The sequence below is a fragment of the Cibotium barometz genome, chromosome 25, assembly GCF_041138505.1.
Source record: "Cibotium barometz isolate CiBa-2024 chromosome 25, ASM4113850v1, whole genome shotgun sequence".
NCBI classification, from domain to species: Eukaryota; Viridiplantae; Streptophyta; class Polypodiopsida; order Cyatheales; family Cibotiaceae; genus Cibotium; species Cibotium barometz.
In genome coordinates this window covers 50,768,364-50,780,987 of record NC_141070.1, presented here as the reverse complement: position 1 = coordinate 50,780,987, position 12,624 = coordinate 50,768,364, and the positions used below count along the sequence as shown (strand labels likewise).

The 12,624-nt window shown below is 40.9% G+C and overlaps 1 protein-coding gene across 1 annotated transcript; it reads right to left on the bottom strand.

Annotated features, from left to right (window-relative positions):
• Positions 1 to 2,945: 2,945 nt before the first annotated feature.
• Positions 2,946 to 6,403, bottom strand: LOC147624699 (light-harvesting complex-like protein OHP2, chloroplastic). The gene is made up of 2 exons (XM_086819736.1): positions 5,879 to 6,403; positions 2,946 to 3,339 (listed from the first exon to the last, which is right to left on the bottom strand). The coding sequence occupies exons 1-2, from the start codon at positions 6,256 to 6,258 to the stop codon at positions 3,225 to 3,227; spliced, it is 495 nt and encodes a 164-aa protein (XP_086675862.1). The 5' UTR covers positions 6,259 to 6,403; the 3' UTR covers positions 2,946 to 3,224.
• Between the last annotated feature and the right edge of the window lie 6,221 nt (positions 6,404 to 12,624).

Genomic DNA, 12,624 nt, shown 5'->3' with positions numbered 1-12,624 from the left:
AGCTCAGGATCAATACTAGATGCTTAAAACATTGTGGCATCGTTTGACCACTTGGGATAAGCCTAGCTCATGGTCTACTTGGGATAAACCGAACTCAGGATAGACACTAGATGTTTGAAACATCATGGCATCTTGTTGACATAGTTTGACCACCGCCGCTTTCGATGGGAGAAAACATTGAGGTTCTTGGTTCTGCTCTTTCTCTCCTTCATTGGAGCTGCACCCAAAGATAGGGCATCATTGTTAACAGAGCGGTTCCGTTGTTCCTCTACTCTCACGTATGTGTTTCGTTGGCTCATTTCCTCCCAAAGCTCCTCACTTGTGGATTCGGAGTCCCTATTCTTCTTAACAGGGGAGCACTCTATTGAGTGCTGATCATTTGTTGAGATCAAAGGCTTGGTGGGTTTGAGGAGGTGTGGTTTGCTACATTGCATTTGACTATATTGTTGTTTCCAACAATTAGTTTAGATCGGGTTTGCATCAAAGGTCCCTGATGTTCCTGGATCAAGTCTGAGAATCGTTTCAAACAAGTCTTTTTTTTAAGTTATTGATGATTTTTTTCTGCTCGGCTCACGTGTCCAGGTTCATGTCTACAGGTTCATGCCTCTAGTCTCACATCTCCAGGCTCATGTTTGCAGATTCTCGCGTTTATAGGTTTACATGTGTGGACTCACATATCTAGGTTCATGTCTCTAGGTTCATGCCTCTAGTCTTACATCTCTAAGCTCATGTTTGCAAGTTCTCGCATTTATAGGTTTACATGTGTGGACTCACATATCTAGGTTCATGTCTCCAGGTTTACGCCTCTAGTCTCACGTCTCTAGGCTCATGTGTCCAGGCTCACATCTCTCAGTTCACGTCTTTTTTTTACTCACGTCTCTATGCATGCATATATAGATTCACGTCTTTTTTGTATGAACTCGACTCACAGACTTTTCTTGAATGAAAAAGAGCTTACCTGGGGTACAAAAATCGAGGACTTGGACCTATTACAGGTTCGGTGTGTAATTATTAGGCAATAAGTGTACTTAATTCCCCAATAATTGTGAATGACAAGAATTTTCCTTAGAATTTATAGCCATTACAAATTGTATGGTAAGAAAATCTTCCACAAGGACATGGGTAGGGGTGTTTGCATGAGTCTTTATGGTCGTAATAATTGGTTCATGCTATATTAGGTATACCTACCTCCAAACTCACGTCTCCAGGCTCACGTCTATACGTTCACGTGTCCAAGCTCACATCTCACATGCCCAAGCTCATGGCTTACGTCTGTAAGCTCACGTATCTAGGTTCATCTCTTTTTCCACGGGACTGTGGGCTCACGTCCCCTACTTGAGAACTGGTTTAGCATGGTTTTTGGTGTTTTTATGATTTTTTGGACTTGATGGGATGTGATTAATATTTTTAGTCCTAATTAATGGTTATAATGTAACTAAATAAGTGTTTTTTTAGTGTTGTTAGGATGGTTCTGCATACTAGTACTCTACTAATTCTCAACAATGCGGAGATAGGTGCATATGATTCTTGGCTCAGACTGGGTGTGCAACAAAAAGACATCTTAGTATGGAAAGTTTTAAACTCTCCAAAGGATAATAGAGACTTTTGCAAGGCTGTAGTAAGGGTATACAATGGGTGCCTTATCTTGTTAGTAATAGCTAGAGTCCAAAAAATTTGTATATTCTTATGTGTAATTTTACTTCTTGATGCATCTTCTCATGCATACTCAATTTGGTAATTGGTATCAAAATTTGAATGATTCTCCCCCAAGCCATTTGAGGGTAGTGACGCATGGTCTAGGGAGATAATAGCATGTCCATGTGCTTGATGAAGCATGGTATTTGAAGAGAATGTTGCATCACACTACCCAATGAGCAAAAGCGTAAAATAGTTGAGGATTTTGCAAGAGTGCCTTGTTTCCTGAGTGACAACAGTCTAAAATTGTGTGTTCTTATTTGTAATTTTACTTTTCAAAGCATCTTCTTATGCATACTTAGTTTGGCAAATGGCATTAGAATTTGAATGATTCTCATCTAAGGTAGTTGAGGATAGTAAACAACTCCATACCAAGGTCATGACATGATGCGAGAAAGATGCTGACATCATTAACTATGGGTTATGACTGTGTTCATCGATCCAATGATTGAATTCTCGATCAAGGTGTGCATGCACAAGCTGCCATTTCCAAAACGTGAGTTTTTTGCTATAGACAAGATCTCTAAAGGAATAGTGTGCCTGGGCTTGACTTCATATTTATATCTTTAGGGCATTAAAATAACCCTTCATTACAAGAGAGAAATCTCTAGGGCATTAAAATAACCCTTCATTAGAAGAGAAGAGAAACCCGCGCTCATTGCTAAATCCCCATAAGTACCTAAGGGAGTGGTGTGCCTGGGCTTGACTTCCTAAATCCCCATAAGTACTTGAAGAGAACTTGTCTATATCAAGATACATTGCATTTTGAAAATGACACAGCTTGGCTATGTACTATGTACTTAGCAAGGTTGAGGAAAACAAGATAGTGGCCTCCAAACACATACCAGTCAATGATGGGATGCAACACCTTACCTGTGCACATAGCACCACCGACGACTGTGCAAAGGGAGGGAGGAGGTCTAGTCTGTGCAGGTGGGTCGGTTTTCTCTAGTTTGGAGGAGCGGGTGATCTCCTTTTCATTTTGAGGAGCAGCGGTTTGGTATGAATAGAATGGATACATTATATGAGGGCTGAAAATATAGATTTGCATAAAAATCAGCCTGCTTGTGTGATATGACATCCATATCAAGGAATTTTAGTCAGCCTGCTTGTGTGAAAAATCGATCAATCATGCTTGAACATAATATCTATTAGCTAGAGTAACTTCAGGACTCATTTTTTCTAAATTTTATATGTTTGATTAGCAGCACCCACACACGGTGTGGGAAACATCAAATGGAATCAGGAACTATGAACACAAAAAGGATCAATTTTACACTTGTCAGCATGGTGTCCTCCACAAATAGCACAGAGCTGAGAAATCATACACTTACAACATCAACAAGAAAACACTGCTTGCTCGAAGATGAGCTTAGAACAAATACATGTACATAAACTAGAGGCCATTGGCCTCTTCATCTTCCCCTGACCATCCCACCACTGAAAGTTGGGATAAAATCACTGTAAGGAAAAAGAAATCAGTGCCCACGAGATTCCTAACCGACTTTTGCTCGTCATCAGACAGATCCTCACTCCAAGTCTGCAATGCCCAGATTCGAAATAATGATCTTCATTTGGTCAACAAAATCAGAACCTGTGGCATACTCCGTCAGCAAACCGACAGCTATTCCAAACATCGCCCACCTGTTCCAGGAAAACAATCTAAAGTAAAACCCCAACCATTCAAAGCAGCACAACATGGAACTTGGAGGCAGGTGAGAGTCTGTGCCAGCAAATGGGTGCGGGCACATGCGCACGAAGAAAAGGGGGTTGAGAGAGAGAGAGAGAGAGAGAGATTGTATTTATGTCTATGAAAGACCCAAAGGGCCTATAAGACCAAAGAAGTGTCAAAATTCCACAAAATGACTAGCTCATGGAAAGAAACTAAACTAGCTACCTATACAACTAAATGATCATGTGACTAGCGAATTACAAGGTAGCCATGTGGCTGAAATATATTGTGGTTGTAATACAAAGGCCAAGCCACATGGCTACATCATAGTCAAGCCAGTGGACCACATATGTTCCATATGACGGTACCCAAGTGCATACCCCAGGGAATGGGACTTAAAACCATGATGATGGATCTCTTGACAAGGAACTAGATGCTTAAACAAATATGCCAGTACCCCACCAGCACATATAGGTGTTTTCGTGCACATGGGGGGTTTAACACGACCACTTTCTCCTCCATAGAACACTGAAAGCAACAAGGGGCACTGTGAGCCAGAAAAGCGCCAAATGACCGTGTCAAAAAAGCACCTCAAAGAGCCATTCCATGACCAAGGAGGGGGGTACAATCACTAATAGTGCTCAAGGTATGCATTGATGTCGTGTGCACCCCATGCTAGGGTGCCACGCCGACGTAAAAACATACTTCATGTGCAAGTTTTGGGTCAGTGATAAGCACTGTGCCCCGTTGTGAGCCCTAGTCTAGGCCCTAGGGACACATTGGCCAGTGGCCATTAAGGTAGGCTTCGGTGAGTCCAGGCAATCATACGTGCAAGAACCTCGAATGTTTTTGTGACCCACTTGAAGTCGGTGCCTGGACAGATGGTCTGGTAGCTTGTTAGGCCAAGAGCCATGCACCCGCATCAGCATAGCTCCATCAGGAGGCAGGATCCCCCAGTCAGACAGCAGGGCAGCCCATCAGGACAGCCCACATTCATCTAGTCTGGGCAGGCTGGGCAGCAGTATGCAGGTCGGAAGCAAGTCACGCGCTGGTCAACCAGGCCCACCATAAGAAGGGGTGCAAATGTGCCCTATAAATACACCCCTTTCTCTTCCCTCATTCCTCATCTGCTTCCTGGTTCAGGGAGAAGTCAGCAGAGCAACACGAGCATCCAGGATGGCATCAAGTCCAAGACACTAACAGTGAGCACTCTCTTCAGCAAAGAAAAGGCAATAGACAATAGCAAAACAATCTATTTCAAAGAGCCGCTCAGTAGGCAGATTCTACCAGTATGCAACCGTTTGGAGTAGCAAGAATCGTTATTGTTTAGCCTACATACCGAGGCTAGAGTTCATCTAAGCAAGGAAGCAGATATCCTAAGGTCAACGATTCAAATCTGTGATGTACTCATTTTAACTTCATAATTAAACAAAAATATCAAAAGGTGCCTTTCAGTGGGTTTTGGGACCCAGTCCGGTGTCTTGTTTCTCCCTCTCTCCTCTCTCTTCTCTCAGTGTTTGAGCCAGTAATGGCACAGCTAACATGAGTAAGGCTTCCATGTGTGAACCACTAGGTAATTTGTAGCAAAGCTGTCCCTGCTGATATCACTCATTATGTCAGATGCAAATGACTGCACGCTTTGTTTTCTCCAGCTAGGCGTGATACACGTGTTAGCTGCAGGCCCCATCTTATATAAAGTGGTTGTGTCGAGCTGAAGACACCTGCAATGCCAGCTTAAGCATTATCAAGGTCACCTGCCATGCCACCAAGCCTCTACATATGACAACATGATTCTCATAAACAGCCTAACCATGCAAGTCCTACTCACTTGCACAAGCCACACTAGCTCGCCCACTAAACCAAAGGGCATGGAAGCATGCGTAGAATGTTTCCTAGAGCTATAACACTCCAAACCGCATTGGCCCTGGCCCCTCTTGTGACCCGAGAAGCCTATGCTGATCCCAGATACTCGCTGGAGAAGTGAATACATAAGGGTTCCCTCTCTTTGTGTGGAGCCATTGGAAACCTATCAAAGGCTTTCCCTGCAATGATTCCTTTGATTTTACGAGGGACATTTGTAAACTACTAACCACAAAAACTAGTGCCGAAATAATAAACCTTGGTGTAACAGAAGTCGGCCTGCAAAAAAAATAGGGCCTCTAACCACATCTCCTACCATAAAACCTGATCTTCAGCCTCAATTTTCCCAAAGTCAACTAAGAAGGGCGTTCAGCCTCTAGCAAAAAAACTTCAAACCACAAGCATGCGCATGCACGCACACCCACACATGCACAAGCATCCTTACATACGGTACAGATATACATTGCATGTGTGTGCCTCTGTGTGTGTGCGCGCGCACGCCACCACCACCTTCACCATCATGTTTAGAGAAGCAGCTTCATGTTTTGAATGAGTATATGAACACCGTCACCATCATGTTTAGGGCAGCATCATCGTGCATTAAATTAGTCTATCAGAGACAGGTAGTTAAGCTGAAGAATCGATGCCTACCTGCCATTGTTTATCTCGTTCTTGGTGCTCCATCCAAAGATACGACCCTCGGACGCCTGCTTCTCGTACTTGCGGTCCTGGAAGTACTCCTGGAGCTCCTTAGCGCGCTGCCGTTGAAACTCTACGGTGACGAAAGAGGACGAGGGGCGGGAGGTAGCGGGCTGGGGCGGAGAAGCGGCCGTGGAAGGCGGGGAGGCGTCGGGGGTAGCAGGCGGCGGCGGCCTGGCTGTGAGCGGCGGCGTGGCCTCCCTCACGGGCACTGACGGGCGGCGAATCGGGCCCTCCGCTTTGGAGCTCCTGATGGTGCAGTGCAGCACCGAATGTGACAGCGCCGGCATGCTGGGATTGAAGGACAAGGACGCCGCCATCGCCAAGAGCATCAGTATGCTAGACGGTGAGAGAAGAGGCGAAATGTAGATTGGTCTTGCCTACGTGGTACAATCTCGCCTGCACACTCTCCCTATCGTGAGAATGCGTGGGGTATAGTCTGAGTGTGTGTGTCTCTCAATGAGAGAGAGAGGGGGAAGGGGGGGGTATTAACGTGCAACACGAGGGCATATATATGCGTGAGAGAGAGAGAGAGCATTACTTGTACAATGGTGTTGACAGACACTATTGGTAGGTGCAAGGGTTCTCAACACCAAATTATTTAACTGAAGCGTTCATATCAATGATGATGAATAGATATTCGGGCTCGCGTTAATATATTAATTAGTGCCTTACGAGCGCTACTTAATGTATAATGGACCTTACGTTTTAAAACCTTGCGGCCTTACGTTTTAAAGAACGAAACAGCGCAACAAAACGAAAAAAAAGAAATTTCGACCATCTCTCTCTCTCTCTCTCTCTCTCTCTCTCTCTCTCTCTCAGCGTTCGTTTGGCGAATCTCTCTCTGTCTCTCTCTCGCGCACTAGAGGCCACATCCTCAAAATGCCCACCCTAGCCTTTTTGCATTTTATTCCCAGCTAAAGAAATTCAGCAAAGATCTAGAGAAACCTTGAAAATTCTATTTTCTTAAATGTCCCATCTCCTAAGGTTACACCACCTCACTCCTAAGGTTACACACCTCACCAAATTAATTAATTGTCAAACAAAATTTGGCTACCATATTGGTTGGGTAGTGATATTACAAGAGGTGCAAAGAGTTCTCAAGAGCAAAAGTAGAAGGAGCAAGGGTTTCTCTACACCAAATTAAATGGTTGTCTTTAAGTGAAATCACAAGATTGTGTTCCTAGAGCTCAGGCAAGCTAAGGTGAAAGAATCAAATTCACATGCTTGGGGCAAAGAAGAGCTATAAGCTCGCTTTATGGTGTTACTAGTTTGAATATGAACCTTTTTTTAACATGTAAATCAACCAAGTATGTCTCTTGACTTGATCACTAAAAAAGATTCTAGAGAGATTTTGGTTTCATATTGGTAGTGACAAGTTCTTGGCTACAATACACTTTGTTGCTTTGATTGAAAGACGTGCAAGAGTTATAATTACTAATGTTTTTCTCTCCTACTTTGGTTACATGAGGCGGCACACTTAATGACCACATCATGTGTGTGAGGCTATGTGTTAACACTAGTTTGATAACAGGATTCTGAAATGTGTCCGTGGACATATTTATGTCCTCATTACTGACCAACTTTTATGAAATTATTTGGAACACATGGATAGTGAAAATCAAACGTTTCCTTTTTTCATATCATCAGGTATATAGTGAAGAAAAATTGGGCTTTTTTAGGATCACATTAGTTATCTCTAGGCTTTTCAATTCCATATTAATTTATAGAGCAAATTACAACTGTAATGCAAAACTGGTTGGACTATATTTGGATCAAAAACTTTAATTAGCTAATTTCTCATTGCTTTCCAAAGTTTTTGGATGTGCATTGCTTCACAAACATATCTATGGTGTAATAAAATCCATCTTAGGCTAAAAACTCAATTAAAAATCTGAAATTTAGGTTTTAATAAAAAATTTAAGGTATTTAGCTAGCTAATAAAAAAAATCATAGACCAAGTCTAAATCTTGCACACATGTTCTGTTATGCTTTACTGGTGCATTTTGTGAGAGCTAATCACATATACACTTACCCTTTTAGGCACTTTGTTTTAGACGAAAGTTTACAAATTTTGAACCATACTCCTTATTATAGAATAAGAGACTACTTCATGCATTTTTTAACATCTCATAAGGTTTTAAGTGGAACATCTAGTCATTTTATATAATAAGAAACACTTTTTTTATAAGTTTCTCACTAGATGATCCAAATATAAATAAGGGTTCATATACGTTGTTTTGTTATCAATGCAGTTTTAAAAGTTGAGACCATCACCTTGTTTTTTAACTAAATTGAAATGTTTAGATATAAATTCTTGAGCGATCACTTTAGTGGAGATATTGATTTATTAGTATAACTAAAGTAAATCACCATATAAGCTCACACTATTCTCGTATTTTGGGTGTCAAAGACTCAACAACTAAAAAGAGATTCTAAGAAGGAAGTTTAATCGAATTAATTACTAATCTTATACTTTTTTTGTCATGAAATATCTATCTCTCGTCTCTTAAACACTATGTAAGGTTTAGGAGAAATTTATAATGAGTCAAGATCATTTTTTCTTGCATCATGTAGGAACCTTCTTTATAAATTCGTAACCTGTTTGGATTATAATGCTGGATATACCTCTACTTATGGTGATTTATCAATTATATTTAAGGTTATTTTCATCATTTTAATAATTTTCTAAGGTTTTTCACATTCATGAAGATATGCTTTAGAAGAGAAATGCTAAAATATTGCTCCCATTCACAAAATACGATTTTTTTAGTGAACCCCTGAAAAGACATATTTATGTCCTACTAAGCTACCAAACTAGTATTAAAGGGATTTTTCCACACCCAAGTTAATTGGGCCCTACAAGTGAAATCATCAAATTAAGGAGAAAGCCTTGCATTCATATGTAATTTAGCTAATGCTACATAATAGCCAAGCTTCAGAGAGATTCCTAATTGTAGAATTAAAACTCACAAACCAAGGAGTTGGAGTATTGATCTACAGAGAAAAACTACCACTGAAATCTTCACCAAGGCTCTTGGGAAGGACCGGCTCACTCGACCTTTTCATCGACTTGGCATTGGGCCAAAAACCTAGTTCATCTTCAGGTGGACATTGAGGGGGGGTGTTAGTTCTTTAGTGGAACCCTGGCTTGGACGCGAATGGGGTCATTATTGTGACCATTGATGATAGTTAGGAGATGGTCAGGACATTAAGGGGGGGTATTAGTATACACTCAATGCTCGACTCTCAGCATGTACCTCACTTTGATGTATAATGCACATTTGTTAGGCCCCCATTATGATGAGTAGCCATGGTGCATATGTCTTTAGTGGGAACCCTGGCTTAGATACCAATGGGGTCATTATTGTGACCATTGATGATGGTTAGGAGATGGTCAGGTATACAAACATTAGCTGGGACCCAAGGCATCACCCCAGCTGGGGGGTCCCAGGGGGGCTAGCAGCCCATAATGGCATGAGAAATATTCCCTCGGATACTAGGTCCATCATTAGTGGGTGGTGGTCAATGGTCGATGGGCCGCGCTCTTGATACATGGGCAGTGACCGTGTCTATACAGTGTAACCACCCTCGTTGTATATGCATCTACCACACCGCCTATAGTACTATATATGGACATCGTTGCCATGAGCTAAGGCATCCAATGCTTGTGAGTATCCACCCCCTTCTCCACTTTGTACATCCTCCATCCAGAATCTGTCTAGATCGCCATCTAAGCTCTACTTGAGAGCACATGGGTGGACATCACCATCAATTGTACCTCTTTGGTATAATCTGAATTTTAAATTCTCTCCATTATGTATCTATTGCATTTTCTATTGTGCTTTGTCTTGCTATATCTTTCCAATGTGCCATATTCTTATATATAAAACCTACCCAAAATGTATACTCATGTCATAATCCTATGTGTACCTCATATGTACTTTAACGCTCAAATTGCTGCTTTCTTACTGCTTTCAATGGTATTATTTGAGAACAGTTGTATCAATCATGTGTTTTATATACACAAGAAGGTAGGACTCCCTGCCTCATACAGTCCTTCATATTCACTAGTAGAGAAGCATTGAGCGTGCACACACTTACACATGTCTTCCAGTTGTGGCATGTATGGTTTCAATGGATTTCATGTACACGTACACATACGTACATGTACATACATACGTACATCTTTATGCGTGCTTATGTGTAACTTGATGTGCCTAGCTTCTAAAAGGAAAGTAAGGGTAATTTTACACATATTTCTTTTGCCTGTACCTACATGGAAAATGCTTCCTTGAAAATGCAAAATGCTTCTTGCCTGTCGGAGACGAGTCGACACTAGTATGCTATAAAGAATATCCACTAATGCATGTGTACATGTCACATACACACATGTAAATATGCTAAACACATGCCGAGTTTGCAAAAGAGAGGTCTCTATTCCAATTAGGTACTGGGGGTGGCACTTCCTGAAGAGATTCCAATGAAGGTGGCAAGGAAGTAGCTAGGGATGAGGGGGTTGATGGGAGTTTTGTGCAAAGGAACAGCCGTGGCACTTAGAATTTGAGAAAGGAAGGATCGTGGGAAGTTTTTTTTTTTGTGCACCTTGTAAACAGGTTTTGTACACAGAGGCTATGCCACAAGCACCCCATTGCCGGTTTTGTACTAACCACATGCCGAGTTTGCAAAAGAGAGGACTCTATTCCAATTAGGTAATGGGGGTGGCACTTCCTGAAGAGATTCCAATGAAGGTGGCAAGGAAGCAGCTGGGGATGAGGGGGTTGATGGGAGTTTTGTGGTCTTGTCAAGCCTTTGAATGATAGGCAAAGCTTGCCAACCTTATATAATATAAACACATCATGATTGCCATATATATCCATACATATATATCCATATAGAAGCTTCTAAAGCACCAAACTTGGTATATAAATATACATCTAGCATTACAAACCCATAAAATGATGACTATCTTAACACACCTGAACACGGCCTCAAAACAATCTTCGGACAACTGGATTATCTCTCCTTGGTAGCCTATACCCTGTGCCTTCATCTGGCAAAATGTATGACATAAAAAAATATTAGCATTGAAAATATAACTCTCGTTGGAAAAAGTTGGATAAGGATAAAAGCTTACAAAACTCATTTGGTGGATCAATATTTGAGGTAAACGACGTTTGAACAGGCTTGTAAACAACAAATTGAAAAATTATGTATTGTCCATTGCCTATGCACCGAAAATCTAACTTATCAGGCTTTTTATAATCCACAAACATTACACATACATGAAGTTGATCTGCAACCTTCCACAATCGTAGATTGTAAATTCCTAGGAGCCCAAAGCACTCGTCGTAACTGTCTCGACCATACAAACCTAACAATAGTCTGGGTTCTAAAAAGTAAAGATATTCCCTGTTACAAAAAGAATGTTTCAATAAAAATAAATTAATCAAACAAAACACAAAAGCTACATAAAAAGGAAGTGTGTATATATACCGTAAAACACCAGTGCTCTCTAACAGTTCGATAATTAGAGATGTTGTTGATAATACCTATATTATAGCAAACATCTAAAATATTTACCTTCAATATCTTGTCCACATCACCATAAACAAACGAAAACAATCTCATTGCCACATCCATCCTAAGCAATATATCCCCCTGACATCAAATATAACACACTCTCTCTTTCTCTCTCTCTCTCTCTCTCTCTCTCTCTCTCTCTCTCTCTCTCTATATATATATATATATATATATATATATATATACACACACACACACACACACACACACACACACACACACACACATATATCTATACACACACACACACACACATATATATACACACATACACACACACATATATATCTATACACATACACACACACACACACATATATATCTATACACACACACACACACACATATATATCTATACACATACACACACACACATATATATGGCTCTGTGTGTGTGTGTGTGTGTGTGTGTGTGTGTGTGTGTGTGTGCTCAATAGCTTGAGCCAAGCAACGGATAATATAGTGGCACTGTATATAAAAACAATCCAAAAGTAAACAAAGATTGCACTTGTGCATCTTCAGAAACATTATCCATTCAAATGATTACTTCAGTGCGCAAAGATATGTATAAATGTAGTCTCTAACGTTTGCAAGCTGCCATTTACATTTAAATTCTTCAGCATGCCATTTGTAAAACCTCCTTGTAGACAACATTGGTTGTGAAGACTTCATTTGAACCTCTTGTGCCGCTTTCATATTCCACAATATGCTTTACACACACTTTCACTGCATCGGGTGATTTAACATGTGGCGGCATAGCAACGTATAGTTGTCCATGTGTGAATACTTGTCTGGCTTGATAAAGTCCCAATACACTCAATGTTTGTCCTTGGGACTTATTTATTGACATACCAAAAGCTAACCTAACAAGAATTGCCTCCTTCTCAACCTAAAGGTAATTGAAGCATAGCAGACACAAATGTTATCCTGGGAATAAAGACTCTGTCTCCAATGTTTGTACATGTAATGATTTCTGCTTCTATCACCTTTGAGTTAAATTGCTTACATATCAATCTGGTACCATTACAAAGTCCCCATCGAGGGTCCAAATTACAAAGCAGAATGATAGGGGCATTAATCTATAGAAGTAAGCGGTGAGGAGGGTAACCACCACC